The 17,296-nt window shown below is 38.5% G+C and overlaps 1 protein-coding gene across 1 annotated transcript in view; it reads right to left on the reverse strand.

The window, feature by feature from the left end:
* Positions 1 to 483: 483 nt before the first annotated feature.
* The window catches only part of IMPG2 (interphotoreceptor matrix proteoglycan 2), a 53,101-nt gene continuing 36,288 nt past the window's right edge, over positions 484 to 17,296 (reverse strand). Inside the window, exons 11-21 of the mRNA XM_053935986.1 lie at positions 16,196 to 16,213; positions 14,062 to 14,306; positions 13,335 to 13,417; positions 9,299 to 9,608; positions 7,181 to 8,832; positions 6,060 to 6,279; positions 4,656 to 4,866; positions 2,787 to 2,975; positions 2,401 to 2,599; positions 1,447 to 1,526; positions 484 to 552 (exon numbers count right to left, since the gene is read on the reverse strand). Of these exons, the coding sequence (XP_053791961.1) occupies positions 540 to 552; positions 1,447 to 1,526; positions 2,401 to 2,599; positions 2,787 to 2,975; positions 4,656 to 4,866; positions 6,060 to 6,279; positions 7,181 to 8,832; positions 9,299 to 9,608; positions 13,335 to 13,417; positions 14,062 to 14,306; positions 16,196 to 16,213 (3,220 nt within the window). The 3' untranslated portion in view covers positions 484 to 539. The remainder of the gene's footprint in view (positions 553 to 1,446; positions 1,527 to 2,400; positions 2,600 to 2,786; positions 2,976 to 4,655; positions 4,867 to 6,059; positions 6,280 to 7,180; positions 8,833 to 9,298; positions 9,609 to 13,334; positions 13,418 to 14,061; positions 14,307 to 16,195; positions 16,214 to 17,296) is intronic.

The raw sequence follows: 17,296 nt of genomic DNA on the forward strand, positions 1-17,296 counted from the left end.
GTTTTGTTTGTGTCTGCTATAAAATTTTGCAAATGCTTTAAAATAATGCTAACATAACCCTAGCGCAGTAGTTCTCCCCTACAATTCATTCCTTTGCAAATCAAATATTTCCTTCTGCTAGTGTTTTATACCCATAAAATTGCCACTGGAACCTCCAGTGAGGGGATAAAATGCCAGGCAGGGATTTTCAATGTGCATTTTATTTTGGCTGTGCATGTATCTTGTCTTGTCCGAGGGGATTTTTTTTGCCTTTTGTATACAAAATCTTTCAATGTCCATTTTGAAGTTAAAGAAAATGGAACTTTCATAACCTCTGCCACTTCTGATTGCCTCTTAAAAGTGTCAGCTTACATGGAAAAGCCAGAAGAAATTGAGATAAACAGACATCTGTACATTTTAGCCTTTCATTTAGAAAACATCAATATCCATCCATGCAATGTTAAGACTATAAGTAACTTTGCAGTTACATGTGAGCCCATTGCTGGGGCATCAAGGTAGCATTTATCTCCCACGTGTATTCTATCAATTTCTTTTTTTTCTTAAAGCAGCTTCCTAAAATGAAAAACAGAAAAGCAGTGGTTAAGTTCATCTCTTTCAAACATTGGATTCAAGGCTTATATAAGGCAGCCCTTACTGTTTTCCAGCTGTGGAAAATCTAGACGCTAATCCTTTGCAAGATAAAAAAAATGAACGACTGACATGGAAAAATGGGAACTGCTGTTCCTTTCAATTAAAAAAAAAATATTACTGATGATCTGGGAACACAAGATTTTGCCACTGTATATATTTTTAATAGGATGCCAAAGAACTGTACTACAGTATTGTTCAAAATAACCCAGCAAGTTGTGGTTTGCTGCTTCTTACAGCAGGAATACATTTCACACGAGTGTGCATGCTAAAATTCAGTCTTTGAGGACCTTCTTTGTGCTTAGCTTTCATCAAAGCATACAGCTCAGACCGATTAATTGTTTGGAATTTTAAAGTTTCTGTTACAACTGGTGCCCATCATACCAGACAGGACTGTACCAATGATCTGTCCAGTGCTGGTCAGTTGCCAAGTCTTGAGAACTCAAGACAAACTAGCATTTTTGTTTAGGCTTTTTAAAATTTCTGGTTTTAAACAAAGCACTGGGTAATGGGAATTACACCAGATGATTTAACAATATTCTATCTGTGCTTTCAAGGACCTAAATTGATGTCAGAGCTCTGACACCCATTAACTCTGGAATTCCCCTTCACTGCTTTTTTTTTTTTTTTTTTTTTTTCCCTGGGACTTCTGGGATTATTAAATACTGTAAAAGGGTTGAACCTCTTCAAAAGTAATGTTGAAATCTTAGCCTCTAGTGTCCCAGCATTTCTAGAACCTTAAAAAATAATACAGTAATGTAAAGTCCAGAGGACACAATATCAAAGGAGTTAGTTATCCAGACAAGACATTTCACTCACATTTGATGCTGCCTAACAAACTCTGCAAACTGGCGGTCTTTAGCGTAGAGCTCTATAATTCGAATTCTGTCCTGAATTTCCTAGAATACAACAAACAGAATTGTAAGTACACAATAGAAATCAGAATGCTACTGAAATAACTGATTTCTGGGTTTTGGAAAATAAAACTCCTATGTGTTGCTATTTCAAAGAGTGGAGCTTGAAATTGGGCACTCCAATGCTAAATTTCTTCTTTATTTTATTTATTTTATTATAATTTTTCTATTTGAAAATAAAAAATAAGTGAAGCACTTCATTTGAATTCAGTAATACTTCACTTTTAAACCAAAACCAGGGTTTGGACAGAGTGTGGCATTTCAACAGGCTTTAACAAAATCATTTATCTCTCAGAGATACTTTGCCTACCAGTCAGCCTACCAGCTACATACTGGATTCACACCTTTCACAGTTGTTTAAGGATCTGTGGTTAGTTCTGGGATGTAAATCCCTTCTCTTTAGCCATCTAGAGTAAACCTTGGATACTGTGTATACAGGAAGAAATAAGATGTGATCTAACTTGCAGCTTATAGAAAGACTTACACTTTAAAAACAATCAGAAAACACCCAAAACAAAACTGCCCTGTGAAAAGGCCTGGATGTACCAATTTTTCACTCTGTAACTACTCTTACATAAACGAGTTGGCTTTAAAAGGTGTGTCAAGTAATACATCAAACTTCCCCAACTCCCATGAAGTTGCCTAAGGGGTCAGCTCCTTTATTATGTGTAATTCATTACAGGTCAGAAAAAACCCAAGCTTTTCTGTCTTCTTTTAAATAGCTGCAGCAGCTGCAACCTGTTTATCTGGAGCATAGACACTGGGGAAAGATCGGGCCCACCTCTGAGGTTAAAAGTGTGGAGTAAGCTTACTGTTTCCATGATCTTTCCCATGCCACCATGAAAACAAGGTCATTTACCTCCTTGGTAAGCTCACTGTTTTCATAAATGTGCCTGATCTCTTCACTGCTGTAGTCTGTGGATGTCTCTGCACTGGTAGAACTGTAGGACGTTAGCTGCGGATACCTCCGGTAATAATGGCTGTAGCCAGTCGTGTCACTTTCATACATGGGGTTGTATTTAACTGCATTCTCAATGGACGAGAGGCTGTCACCCTGCCTGGGGGAGCAATAAACACACTGTGAGCTTCTCTGCAGCCTGGAAGGGCAGCAGATAGACTAAGGAAGCCTGGCATTTGGAGGTGCCTGCACGTCCTGTTGCTTGTAAACTGTGTGGTATAAGACTTATGACAGAATTATCCTCATTGTATTCGATGTGTTTTAAAATATTAGATGGCGCCACCTACCCCTGGGAGTCCCCAGTATCACTCTTTGTGTACTGGTCTCGAAGGGTCCTGGCCAAGAAGAAGATGACTGCAGATGCCACAAGAAGGAATCCTACCACAGAAGCTATTGCAATACCCACAACCAGTGGCTCAGACACGTATTCCTCACAGTGCTCCCCTCTGTACCACCAGTTCTCTCCCACACGGCACCTGCCACAAAGAAACACAGGGAAATTGCACACCAGCAAAAGCTTTGGTTAATGTATTTAAGTTCCTGTTACGATGTGCCCTCAGTTAAGTCACCCCAATAAATATCTTTGCATTGTCCAATCACTAATTTTCCTTATTATTGTTATTATATGTACATGCTTTTTGGTAGATAATCATGTAACAGTTTGAGTTGAGAGAGACCTTTAATGGTCATCTAGTCCCCTGCAATGAGCAGGGACATCTTCAACTACATCAGGTTGCTCAGAGCCCCATCCAGTCCAGGGGCATCTACCCATCTCTCTGGATAACGGGTTCCAGTGTTTCACCACCATCACTGTAAAATATTTCTTCCTTATATCTAGTCTGAATCTACCTTCTTTTAGTTTAAAACCATTACACCTTGTCCTATCACAACAGACCCTGGCAAAGAGTTTGTCTTCACCTTTCTTTCAAGCCCCCTTTAAGTATTGAAAGGCCACAGAAAGGGTCTTCCAGGAGCCTCCTCTAGTAGTAGTTCCAGGATGAACTACCCCAATCATGGAATTGAATGCAGGGAGGTAAAATAGCAAAAAGGGTAACGCATTTGTGGTGGAAAACACCTGTGCATTATGAAATGTACAGTACCCTGTGAGGTGTTAAAACTGGAAGATGTTTAGACTGAGGAAAAACTCCTGCCCTGATTGAGCCTTGCATGTGACATATCAACACTGCAAAGGTAGGACTGGAACAGGCTTGGTTTCACATACCTACCTGCTTCTGATTAACACTATCACACAAATGTTTAAATGTATAATTCATATTTAATAATATCAAATTTTAAAGTTTTAAAACAGTTTTTATTTCTTCTGTTAACTGTTAGCAGTCTAAGATTGACTTTAAAGAAGTTCTAGGCGAACTTTAAAAAAAAAATCACATGAAGTAACATAAATAACTACTAGTAGTAATACTATTGTTTGTGGTCATTTTCTTAATTTTTGTTGATAGACACATTTTATTTGTAAAAATAGACTATAATATTGTTTGAAAAGTAAAAAGTAAAGTGCCATGTCAGGGGCATCACCACCTTGTCTGCATCTTGCACAAAGTCTCTTTTATTTCCTGCAAAATACAGCGATCCAGTTCAGATGTATCTGTATCTTTTTTTTTAAGCAAATATCTGGGACCTGTTCCTTCATCCTTTTATGAACCCAAATGTACAATTATTTACTTTGATCTTTTTTCCAGACCAAAAGTAGTCTATTTAATGTATTTATGCACTATCAATGTGATGTTCAGATATAAATTTCTGTTATGGAATAACCTCTCATAGGTGACATGACACTATTGAACACTTTGCTACTTGATAAACCTCTGGAGGTAAATTCTGTCCCCAAAGGCCAATAAAAGTGATTTGAACAACCGAGTGTGTTCCATTACAACCGCTATTCCTCGTTAGTTTTATTTTCTGATGTTTCTGTTCTATTGATTTGTTACTGTCTCATTTATGATATATAGATAGGAAAACTAATGTTAATACTGTGACTTGCACTGAGCAGCACAACATGAATGATAATTACAATCTACTCACTTGTTACACAATATTGCACAAATTTTTTGACAAATCTTATAGAACACTACAACAGAGGAGACAATAAGAGTTTTCATCCAGGAAGCACAACTTTCAGCAGCAGGGTGACCTACCTACAGATGGCCCCTTGCCCAGGGCTTATGTCACATTTGCCGTCATTCAGGCAGAAGTTTGGCTGCAGATCACAAATGCTGTTGCAGGGCAGCCCATCGATGCTGAGGTAGCCAGGATTGCAGACACACTCAGCTTCCCCACTCCAGCGATTTACTAAGCACTCAGAGAACTCGTTGCAGGCCTGGAACTTGCAGGGATCTGCTTGCTCACCTGACAATACACAGAGCAAAAACTATTAATGAAAGGGGAGAGCCTTAACTGAGACAGGGTGCTGGCTGTCAGCATCTCTAATGGGTTCCTGATAATCCACAAAAATCCAGTGTGCACCTTTCCTGAGTAACAAAAGGTTCTGCTAAGGTGAATAAGCACTAGCAAATATTCCCCTGTCTGCACATGCCAGTGGCATGGCTAGGACCACCCAAAAACAGTCAAAAAAGGAAGTATGAAGCGATTTTTTTTCATATTGGAACAGACAGCACCTCGTATTTTCTCTGTCTGCTGGAACTCTCTTTTACAAATTAGTAAACCACAGGTGATCTCCAGTATTTCTTGCTATGGAAAGCCTAGGCCGCATATGGGGAAGGGCAGTGGGATATCAGGCACTCACCATCTGCTGCAAGGGGATTTGCCTTTTTGTCTGCAAGGAGTACAAGCTTGAAGCATTTAAGATATCTCACTTGTATCAGGCTTAAGAGGCTGGCATACAGCTAAACAATCAATATCAGAACATTTGCCATGCTAATTAGACCATCATTATAAGATACCTATCTGGGAAGAACAGCTACCATATGCCAACAGGTCAGCACTCTTATTTTTCTCTAACCTTAAAACAGGAGAGATTTCTGGGTTGCTTATATGGTAAACTACTGGCTAACTTGGACAGGGAAAAAAAAAACAACAAAACAACCTTCTCCCTGTATCAGAGAAGTGAAGCAAGAGGGCTTGTCACTTTTTAGTGTAATCAAGACCTTACCCCAAGCATGAGGCAGCAACTGCTACCAGTGCAGGTGCCCACCTGGCAGGTAAACTGGCTACCACCTGTGGGAATAACCATGTGGAGTAAGTTCAAACCAGACATGAAAGTAAGCACAAAAGAGATGGGCACCACTTCTCCCTGAGCCGTCTGTTCCTCCACTCAATGCAGGGGCATTATGCATTGATTTTTCTCCATAAATCTATATGGATCCCATACAGCTTTCTCTGTCTGGGTCCCACGTTGACATTCATTTCTTTAGTCCCAGAGCAGATTTTCATTTGTTTGTTTTTACTCTATGAAAGACTGTCTTTCTAAAGCCCAGCCTGTGAAAAGCAGTGGGCAGCCTCTGAGCTGTGGGAACCTTAGCACTTAAACCAGAAATTTTTCTTTATCTCTTGCTTTAAACTGCATTTCCATGCTGCCTTACCCGATTCCACATCCAGGGAGTATTTATCGATGGCCAGGTTCATGGTGTGATATGCAGTGTTGCAGAAATCTTCCAGGATCATGTACACAGCGTTGGTGACATTTCGAGGCACAGGTTTGGCAAATTTCATTCGACTGTTCACCACAATGCTACCATTTCTGAAGTTCAGGATTTCCAGATTCTGGAATCCTGTTAGATTTGACTGAAGGTAGGGCACCAGCTGCAACACAAGGGATATGACAGAAAAGCTGAATCTTTGAGTCTCTGCTCGAGCCAGTTGCACTGTTACTGCAGCAGACAATTAGAGTCTGAATGATTTTATCCAAATCCTACATCAAGGGCATTAATCTTTACCCAGCTGAGGTCTGTGCTGGCAGCCTGCCAGGAGCCTGAGTACTTCAGGCAGTTCTTAAGAGTATAGCAATTTGCAAGGAGTTTCTAAAAATCTACAATTCAGAAACACAGTTCTCAGGACACACATTGTGTTCTCCCTTGATCTAAGTACCTGGAATACTTGCCATTTCACAGGGTTTTTCCCTCAAGCATGTCCCCGTCCCTCTCTCTGCTTTGCTTCCTTCAATTCTCACAAGAGAATGCTTGTTTCACTCAGAAGAAGGGAATTTCACAGTTAAAATTTGGCAGTTGTTGCTGTATAACTCCTGTGTGGCTTTCCAAGTCATCAGTCAGGTTAGGAACAGCTTAGTTCCCTGAGCTACCTCCCACTTAGAACAGGTTGAATGTGTTGCAGAAAAGTTACCTGCTCACAGCCCAGGTTTTCTTGCATCTTCCTCCCTACACACTAAATACAGAGCACTCTGGAAGCAAGTAGGGGGAGTGTAGTAGTGACTTCAGCTACACTGCTATATTTATTGACACCAGCAGAGCAGCTGGTCCATGATGCTAAGGAGCTCTCCTTTAGAGAGACTATTATCTGAATAAAAGATGAACAGCATCCCACCATCCATTTCCAGACAGAACTTTCCCCACCAAGGGACACAAATCTTATATGTGAACACCAGTTCTGAGTTGCTTTCTGCAAAAGAGAGATGACTAAACATAATTTACCAACAGTTTTTGTCTGTCTGGTGGTAATGGACATTTAGCACAGAAGTGACTCTTACCAGTTCCAAGAATCGCTGCTCCAAGGCTTTGTATTCAGGGGAGTTTTTATTAAACAGGTCCTCTGAAAACATCATGTTGGTAACCCGAAGACTGAAAAACACCACTAGAGCTCGGGATGGGACGGTACTACTGTAATGAGTTTCATGTGTGGCCCAAGCCACACTGGCCATCTCTGTGGACTGGACACGAGTTGTTAGCTCCATGTGACTTTCAGTCATTCTCCTTCCCTCCTCAGTCTGCTCAGGAGAAAATTGGACAGTGCTAACACGACCCAGGTCTACTGAAACATCCAGGACTCTTGTTGTTTCATCTCCCAGCTTTGTTGAGGTAGCCACAGATAATGATGGCATGGATCCCACAGGAGGAAGATGGGACAAAAGCTCAATGGTGCTTGTTGTTACACTCACTGTTTGATAATCCATAACAGTGCTGAAGCTCATGGAAATATGTGTGCCATGGTCTGTACCATCCTGTCCAGCAAAGCCCTCTAGGACAGTGGTGTGACCTATTACAGAAGGAACTGCAACTGAACCTTGAGTAACCACTGGCATTGCTGGTTGCACTGTCTGATCTAAGGTTTCTAGTGCCCTGTCAATAGGCCAAACATCAGCTGGTTCCTTCACTGCTGATCCACGAGTGTTTTGGACTGCCAATGATGAATCTAGGGCTCGCTGCTCTTCTGTGGAAGCATCAGGCTTTACCACAGAAGGATCTGCAGTCAGAATAGTTTCTAAAGAGACTGTGTCCAAGTGTTCTATTGTAGCAGCTTCCATTACATCTGGCTGCTTCACTGTGAATAGTTCTTCTACCACTGCCCTGTCTTTGTTTTGGTGTTCAACTACTTCAGGGATTATGTTCTGGCCTACACTAGACTCCTCAGGTTGCTCCATACTGACAGTCCCTGTAGATATATGGAGACTATCTTCCACAGACAGACCTGTATATGGTGGTGAGACAGGGGCCTCTCCAGCTGGCATGACAAAAGAGGAATCATACATGCCCAGTGTTTCTGTCTGTGTAGATGGTTCCACAGATGATGGCTCTTCTGTCTGTAACAGAGGTACTTGCAGAGTTGTAGTCTCTGGAAAGACAAATATTTCAGACTCATCAAAGAAATCTTTTATATCGACTATCCCTTCATTCTCACCTTTGGAAAGATCATAATCTAATTTATTCCCAGAGTTAAGAATATAGTCTAAAATCATGCCTTCAGGAATATCCTCAGTTTTGATTAATAAAGACTCATTTTCATCTTCAAGCCAGCTATCAGGACCAGGGTAGAAAACTGGTTCCAGGGTTGCTTCTTCCCGAGGCCAGATACTTGATTCCATTTCTTTTCCTGAACCATCAAAAGCTGAACCAGACCCATCATCATATATAACCCTATCTCTAAGAAATATATCAGTTTCGTCTTCCATAGGGGGCACTTCTAAGGGAAAAGGAATTTCTTCCACAGAGTCTGCACTGTCACTGCCCTCAGGACTACCTTGGATTACTTCTTCCTTCTCTTTAATATCAGTCTCTACAACTGACGAAGAGGCCACTGTTGGTGCAGAGAGCAGAGGAACTGCATAGTCATCAGTAGATGGAGATTCTTCAGGCACAAGGTGAGAAGGACTTAAAGGCAAAAGTTCTTCAGATAGTCCAATATCTTCAAACATTAAAAATAAAAACAAATTGACAATTTGATGTTGTTTATGATAAAAAGTGTCAAATTTCATTCATTTTATTATCTGTAAATGTGTGTTCCACATTTTCCATAATATATCCCAGCCTTTGTATTCCAAAGTCATAAGGACTCCTGTTAACTTCTCCCACTTTCCAGTCAGATATTCTATGGGCCAAGTCAAGACATACCAAATTACTTCTATGCTATTTAACAAGTGCCATGTACGTATCATTTCCAGAAGAGAGAAACAGATATTATGAGCTATTACAAGCATTTTACCTTGGTAAATAGCTCTTGGATACATGCACACACAAAAGGTAAAAACTGGCAGAGAAAGATACTCAATTTTCAGACTTTTCTGAAAACACATTTCAGTGAACTACAATTTGGTGAGTATCAGGAAATACTTGTATCCAAATTTAAGCTTCAGTTAATGGCATTAACTTACCGTCTAAAGAACTGGGGGCTGAAAACCATTCCAGAGAGTCCATAGAATCATGTTCTAACACTGGTACAGTGACTAAATGAGTAGTCTCTAAATTCTGCCCAGGCAAAGAAGTGACATCAACCTCTGAGGAAAGTGGAGCTTCGGGTGCCAAACCGGCCTCATAGTCCATGTTCTCTGGTCTTGGCTGGATTTCATTGTCACTGGCCTGCTCACTGTCTGAGGTGGAATCTGGTTTGGTGTAGTCAAAGGGCAAAGCATTGCTGACAGTTGACTCATCTGCAGAAGGACGTTCAGCTAAAAAGGTGCTGTCCTGGAACATAAAGCCGCTATTGATATTTCCAATAATAGTATGTTGGAAGACTGACTGACTACTACAAGGGAAACACTGATTGTCTGCATTGGGCTGAACACACAGAAGGGGTTAACAGCAGGCAGTGGTCAAGCCTTGGACTACTGCCTCTGAGGTAACAATGCACAGCAGCAGGATGGGTGGCAAATACAGACCCTTGCTAACCTTGTGCAATATACATGTAAAATGCACATCCTTCTGACTAATGTCATGTTCAGTCATGTCCATGAGAAAGGGAAAGAAACCATTCAGATCGTTTGGAGTGCAGAACCCCTTAGGCTATTAAGAGATTTACCATCTATATCCAACCTCATCTCCTTTCCTATGCTGAAAAAACAAATCTGTCCATCTCCAACTAAATCAAAGAAAAATGTTGTCTGCCTTCCTAAAGCATGATGAGGCTCTCACAGTTATTATTCATCAGCCACACAACCAATACAGTAATTCTAATATTTCAGTTACTATGATACGTGAAACAGTGTAGAAAGTGAACTTCAATGCATGCATGCCCAGTTATCATTTATTGATATCTTTTAGTATATCTGTAGTACCCAAGAGAATAGCAAAGACCAGAACCTAACGAAGAGCATTTAGAACCTGGAATAATTTAGTCTCAAAGCCAAGATACCTGTGCAGGAAAAAAAAAAAAAAATCTATCAGCAGTAATGATGAACAACAAAGTGCACGCAGAATGAATTTGTGAATTATTTGAAATGTGAAAAAATGATTTGTTGTTACATCTCCAATTACCACACTGTTTACTTACTATTCCACGTCCCAATCATTAGCTGGTTTACAGTTAAAGTAGTTAGCATATTTCATCTTTGAATATTAATCTCCTAGTTGGTGTCTGATGAAGTAATTATATTAGAAAAAGGCAATAAAGATATTAAGTTATTTGGTCAAGGCTACGAAAGCAAGCTGATAGCCTAAAACTCAGGAATTAGTGTTTTACATGGATACCTGCCCACACATAAATGCTGTGCAGCAGTGGGATATGGACCAAAAACCCTGTAGGGTATGAAAAACTGCCAAGCAATTTCAAGAAGCAGCAATTTGCTAAGGGCTAACAAATTGCCAATGGTAACAAATAAAGTTAAGTAAAATTACAGCGGAATACAGTGGAATGCATATTACAGGTTTCTGTAATATGTATTACAGTTCAAAACAACTGTCATCATTTCTGTAGCTCACTGTTCCTATCAAATCTCTTTCTATTGCTTGACCAGCAGGAATAACAGGAAGAATCCAAATACTTTTCAATTTGAAATTTTACTCCAGCTTGAAGCGTGGGTGAATTAAATATTCAGCTTAATTCAAACTGCATTTGAATGCTTTGGAAACAGGCCAGTTTTTTTAAGTTTTTGGGTTTGTTTTTTTTTTTTTTTCTTAAATTACTTGTTTGCATGTATTAGAATATTTAAAAATGCCAATTGTTATGCCACCACTGTCTCATCAAATTTTTTAATTTATATGGTAAAAATTGGTTGAAAAGTATATAGACCATAGAGACATGCTCCAGCAATTTTATTTTTGGCAAGACTAGCCACTATAAATAAAGCTGTAAGAAGAGTTACTGTACAAAATTAGAAATAAATTACACATATTAATTCCATAAAGAATGAATTAAGGCTACCAGCACTTGCTCCTTGATACATTTATTTAATGTAAGCATTTAGTTGCCAGGGATTGCACCTTGTCTTTTATTTTAATATGGATAAATGCTCCTATGGCAATTAACATTATTCAAAGATCCTTGTTACAGGGCAATATATTATACTATCAAGTTTAATATAATATTGGCTAGTTCTGGTTTTCACCAATGTAAAAGGCTTACAAATATGATAGATGGCTGGAAACACAGAACCCTTTTCCATGATTTTTCATTTTCTGCTGCCAGAAAGGCATTGTATTCCTCAAGCCAGAGCATTCTACCCTTACAACACAACATAAACAACAAGAAAATGTGGATTTCAAAAACTAGACCTAATTTTTGGCTTACTTTTAAAGAGAGCTGCAAAACTCAAAAGAATTATTTGTATCATCTAGTAGCAATTGGATGATGAAATCATGACAGTCTCATGTTACGTCATGATACTGGTATGCTAATACAAATCCAGCTTATTCTCAAATCACCTAGGGCAAACTACAGCAAAATTCTCTTCCATAGGTAGCAGTTCTACTTGAAAGCATCTACTAGAACCATAAAGGTTTGACATCTGTGGAAATAATTGATCAATTGCATACTGTCTAATCATATTTAGAATTTTCTTGTATTTGTCTGAAGCTACTTTGTAAATTACCTCTGTATTGCAGATGGTACACAGCCGGTTTGGAGATATACTTGATACCTTTTACATAATCAGAGGTTTTGACTGAAGGCATAGAAGCCTTTGTTCATAGTCATGATTAGAAAAATATAACTTCCACATTTTTTGTCATAATATTCCCAAAAACTGGTTTAAAATTTATTATTGCAAAGCTACCACTACTCTAAAATATCTTCCTGCCTGCACATCTGTCAGAGTACAGAATGGCAGAATTCTTTGTCTCACTAAAATTAATATCTACAACATTTTAGACTAGTTCAATGTCTCTAGTAAGATGTCTTCAGTAAAGAGAAAGCCCTTTTCTGAAAGCTAACTTAAATTCATGTTTATCTACAACATGTTTAATCCATTATGGCAAATCCATGTGAATTTTTATTTTAGACATCAATAGGCAGTTTTTAAAACTCAACAAAAACTTTCATGAAATTAAGGACATTATACGTACGTCCATTCTAACAATATTTGCATACTGTGAAAACAAATTTTGTGTACATAAAATTTTCTGAAGTTGGCTAAAATTAAATGTGTCAGTGTTCTTAACATTATCTCATGATGGATTGAGAATCTACCATCCAGCACAAGTGGATCTGGATTTTAGGGCATTATCTGAGCTCATTTCTTGTTGAAAGCACATCTGTGTTACAGAACAGAGTGGAGAGCAGAAACCAACTGCCCAGACAATGATTCAGCACTCAGAAGATCTCTCTGTTGGCAGAACTAACTGACTTGATCTCAGCATTGCTGGCACCTAACTTAGTATCTTTGTTTAAAGTTCCTTTGTACAGACATGGTCAGGGACATCAAGTCTCCTGTCCAATACAGAACTCTAGTCTGTGTCTTGGATTATTCCAGAGGGAATTGGGGAAGACAACTACAATTTCAAGAGACAAAAAAATAGAACCAGTGCCAGTAATTTTCCTCTGCTGGTATTAGGAGAATGGTATCATTTTAAAGCCAAATTAAGAACTTTCTTTGAAATAAATACAGTAACAAAAGGAGATTATTAAACTTAGTGTTTTATCTTTTCTAGCAGCCAGCTGTAGGATTTACATCTATTTCTTCTTTCCAAAGAAAAGTAGTATCATGGAAGGAAGGATCACCTCTTTAGAGATGTTTACAATCAAAATAAGATGATCACAGAAAACTGTTGGGCAGCAAACACTACAATTGTCACACGAGAGATTTCACCAGTTCTTACTCCAATATAACGTGTCCCTTGATTAGTACTTAGTCTGCATGAACAACAGGATAGAGAAGCTCTGAGTGCTGGCTACAATTCTACCTTGCTGAACTAAGTTGTTCAAATGTGTCCAAAGGCCATTTGAACAGAAAGGCCACTGCTCAGAACCATACTCACATTGAACTCCGGTCGCTCCAGCTCAACTGGATGCTCAGTAATCCAGGACGGGTCTTCCGATGTAGGGTGCAGTATTTCCTTCACTGTGGAAACAGAAACACTTGGGATCTAAAGGCTGCAGTAATAGTGTGAGGAAGTTGTGTTGGAAGACCAACTGAAAAACTCTCTCTGATTTCAGATTTGTAAGTAAAATCTTCTCAAAAATTTTGCCAGAGAGATTTTGTTTCTGGAAATGCCTCCAAATCACTGACAGGAAGTGAAGGGGAAAAATGAGAACAAAGGAGTAACAGCACCCTTTCATCACCTCTGGGAGGCTCACTGAATATTCAGCAATAATCCAGGTATTCCCTTTGTGCTGCCTAAGGCAAACACAAGAGAGCTACTAACACAAGAGCTACTAAACTGAAGGTCACCCTGATGTAATGTGCACCATGTGAACCACATTTCCCCCTTTTATTCCTATTAATTTTTTGAAAATATTACTGAAACTGCACACTAAAACCCTCCGTTTCAAAATAAAAAATGGGGAGGCCAGGCTAATGGATCAAAAATAGGATCCTACTGCTCATGACTTGGCCTGGTTAAGATCAGAGCAAAACAGGCTACAACGTAGTTGATTCCGTTCTGTTTAATTTTTCAGAGGACAGCTGAATAATTCACTCATCTGAGATTTATTTTATAAGAAGTCAGATGTGTGGCACACTGATGCATGATAATTAATACCCACCATTAATAAGCTGAAGAGAGTTTGGATCTAAAGCGATGGAAGCATTTTCAAGCAGAGCATTTTTCTGGAGAATCTCAGCAATATAATCTCGGAAATCACTGATGGTGTACACAATTGTTGGATTATCCTCTATGCCCATGAAGGAGTTGTCCTCCACCTTGTTTGAATGAAGGCTAATCAGGTCCCAGGTGGCATTGCTGATGGCTTTTCCATCAAATGTGACAGCATAGTGAACTTCCACCCCACTTCAGTTGTACAAAGAGAAAGAATACAGATGAGAAATTCCAGGTTTTCCTAAGCAAGGAAACACTATATTTTTTCACAAGAGCCCACGTCAATACCCTTTATAATATAAAAACGGTTTAAAAACTACTTGATACTTTTTACAAAGTTCTCAAGGGAAATGCTACCCAAAACTGACATCTGGTCTGGTCCCAGTCCCGTATTTCTACTAGTGAATGGCAGACAGACCACAAGCAGACCAAAACACTGGCTTTCTGCAAGCATTATTAGTGGGTCCACCAGCATGCAGTGATGAGAGTGGTGATTTTAAGATCATACCAATAATAGGAACGGCTCTGAGGTATGAAAATAGACGGGCAAAACATGTTGTACATAGTAGCAATCTATAGTAGCAAGTGAGAGCCCTAATCTCTGTCACTGTGCAGTGTTAAACTGCTTGAAAGAATGTTTTTAATAGCAACAAAATAGTATTTAATTCATCAAATTGGGAAAATTTATCTAGACTCATTTGATCATTTATTCTATAACTCAATTTTGTATCTGTGTACAGCTTAGGGTTCTTTTTTCATATTAACTCCTCCTTTTTCTTTTTTTTTTTTCCTTAATAGATCTGGATGTCCTTTTCCACATGAAAAATTAGGCTGCAATCAGATTTACCATACACTAGGCATAAGCAAAAGGGAACTTTACAAGATACAACATATTTTGGCTGTAGACAGAATACAGCAAGAAAATTAAATAACCTCTGAACATTAGAAACATGTGCTCTGAATATAGGTTTTCCTGATTCCAGAGAGCTAGATTGGATTTCTAAAACAATGGCTCTGTCTAGAGAAGTCTTTAAAACCCCAGTTCCAGATACAACAGAGAAAATTCACAAATACACTGACTAAACCCAGGAGCCTGGTGTTTTGCTGCTGGTTCATTGGCATGAACCCACAACAGGCTCACCATGGGCTCTCACTGTCAGCAGAGGAGATTAAAAAGGACAGCAGCAGTGAAAAGGCACAGGAAAAATGGAACAGAATATGCTCCTCAAACATAACATTTAGGTTTAATACAACTGTGCTGTCATTCATAATTCCTAACAAATAACTACAACACCATCCTCTTTCTGGAAAGGGTTGAACATCTGGTGCCTGGAACATAGCCCTTGTGAACAGTTGCATACAGTTTGTGAAGAGATTTATGTTTCTAACCTTTCTTGAAAATGCTCATTCTCTTTAAACTTGTTCATGGAAACTGGTTATGCTGAGATACACACAGAACAAATTAATAAATTTAGTAAATTAAGGCTGCAGTTCTTTTTCTGTCTTATGCCATTCTTAACATACTAAAGAAGGACAATTCTGAATTCTTAGCTTGCATGTGTCTGATGAAAAACAAATCCAGACTAATCTCATGTTCTGCTAAAGAACATTTCTTAAAGTTCTGCTAAGATCTGCAGCACCTCTGACCTTGAAGCTAAGCCAACAGCCTTTGCTGGAGAACTGTGGGTTTCTTACCTACTTCAATTTCAGTAACAATCCCATATCTATTCAAGACTTTGCTGCAAAGTATGAATACTTTGAGTCATTGTTAAGCAATTTTGTTTTCTTCACAAAAGAGACTCTTATACACAACTTACTCCAGTAGCTGACTTGTGTTTAGGATGATTTTTCCTGAGTGTTTTTATTTTTATTATGACTTAAATAAGCAAATTAAGATTATCCTTAATTGAAACAGATCAGTTACTTGCAGTTTCTGGTAGAACCCTCTCTCACAATGTTTATGTTAGATAACTATCTTGCTCTGAACACAAAAATACAAATCCCAAAAAAACCAATGCCCTCCAGCAAAGCATGTTTTTCCCATCTGTATTATGAAAATATCTATAAAAAATTGTCTTTACCTGTCTTCCTCAGAAGGGCTGATTATAAAAACAAAATAGAAGAGCAAAACCTATTAAATCAATGTTATAACTTCTTTTAAGTCTTAAGACTTTAACAAGTTTGCTTTGGTATTCTACAGGGCATAACCATTTGAAAACGCATACAGGAAAATCCTTTTAAGTTGCATAGTTATTCATATTTATTCAGCTACATAAAAAATTGTTCTGCTTTTAGTGAATGGAGATATTTTCTATTGATCCCAAGGAATGAGCAGAGCAGAGACATCTCAGATTATTGTAAATAATGCAGGTAAATTGCTGTCAGTACCAAGAAGATCAAGGCTCAGTTATTTTACCTAAAGGTTTAACTTACAAGCAATGGGCTTTTACAAGCAGTGAAAAGACTTCCAGAAATACCAGCCTTTTATTTGTCTTCTCAAATTAACCAAGTGCTTGCAAACCTTCTAGACTGCAAATACCAAGATGGAAGGTTTTGCTACCTTCCAGTCTGAAAACTGGATGTAGCCTAGGGTTCGAACAACAAGACCTCTTTTACGACAGCTGCTTTTTTACCTACATGTGTGCTAGTTAAAATACTCCAGGCAATAAATTCTAAGAAATACAGTTTACAGTCTCAACTAAAACACAATTTATATTAACTCATGAAAATTAGAACTCATTAGATTTTAAAAGTTATATCCAATCCATTCAAGAAAAATCACAATTTGTGAGCCCTGTACTCCAGAAGTCAGACATTTTACATTTGATACATTAACTTAACAAATTAACTTTAAATTTCACTCTGAAGCACAAATGGATTTGAGGGAATCAGGTCTTTAAAAATATATTTCTAGAAATACAGAGAGTTAAAACATCCCATATAATTTATCAAACTATCCCCTACCTCTTTTTTTTTGATCCAGGAGGGAGAGACCTTTACATATCCTAAACACTAACCTTTAGAGCCATCCCAAATTAACATCAAGAATTTGAAAAAGAAATTTAAATATACCACATTTTTCCAAAAGGATTTCTGTGTCCTTCCTTGCTTAATACTTGGACATATTAGAAGTAGCAGATACAAATATATCTTTTAATTTTAGGATAGAATCTTGAACAATG

Source organism: Vidua chalybeata, chromosome 2, assembly GCF_026979565.1.
Source record: "Vidua chalybeata isolate OUT-0048 chromosome 2, bVidCha1 merged haplotype, whole genome shotgun sequence".
Classification (NCBI taxonomy): Eukaryota; Metazoa; Chordata; class Aves; order Passeriformes; family Viduidae; genus Vidua; species Vidua chalybeata.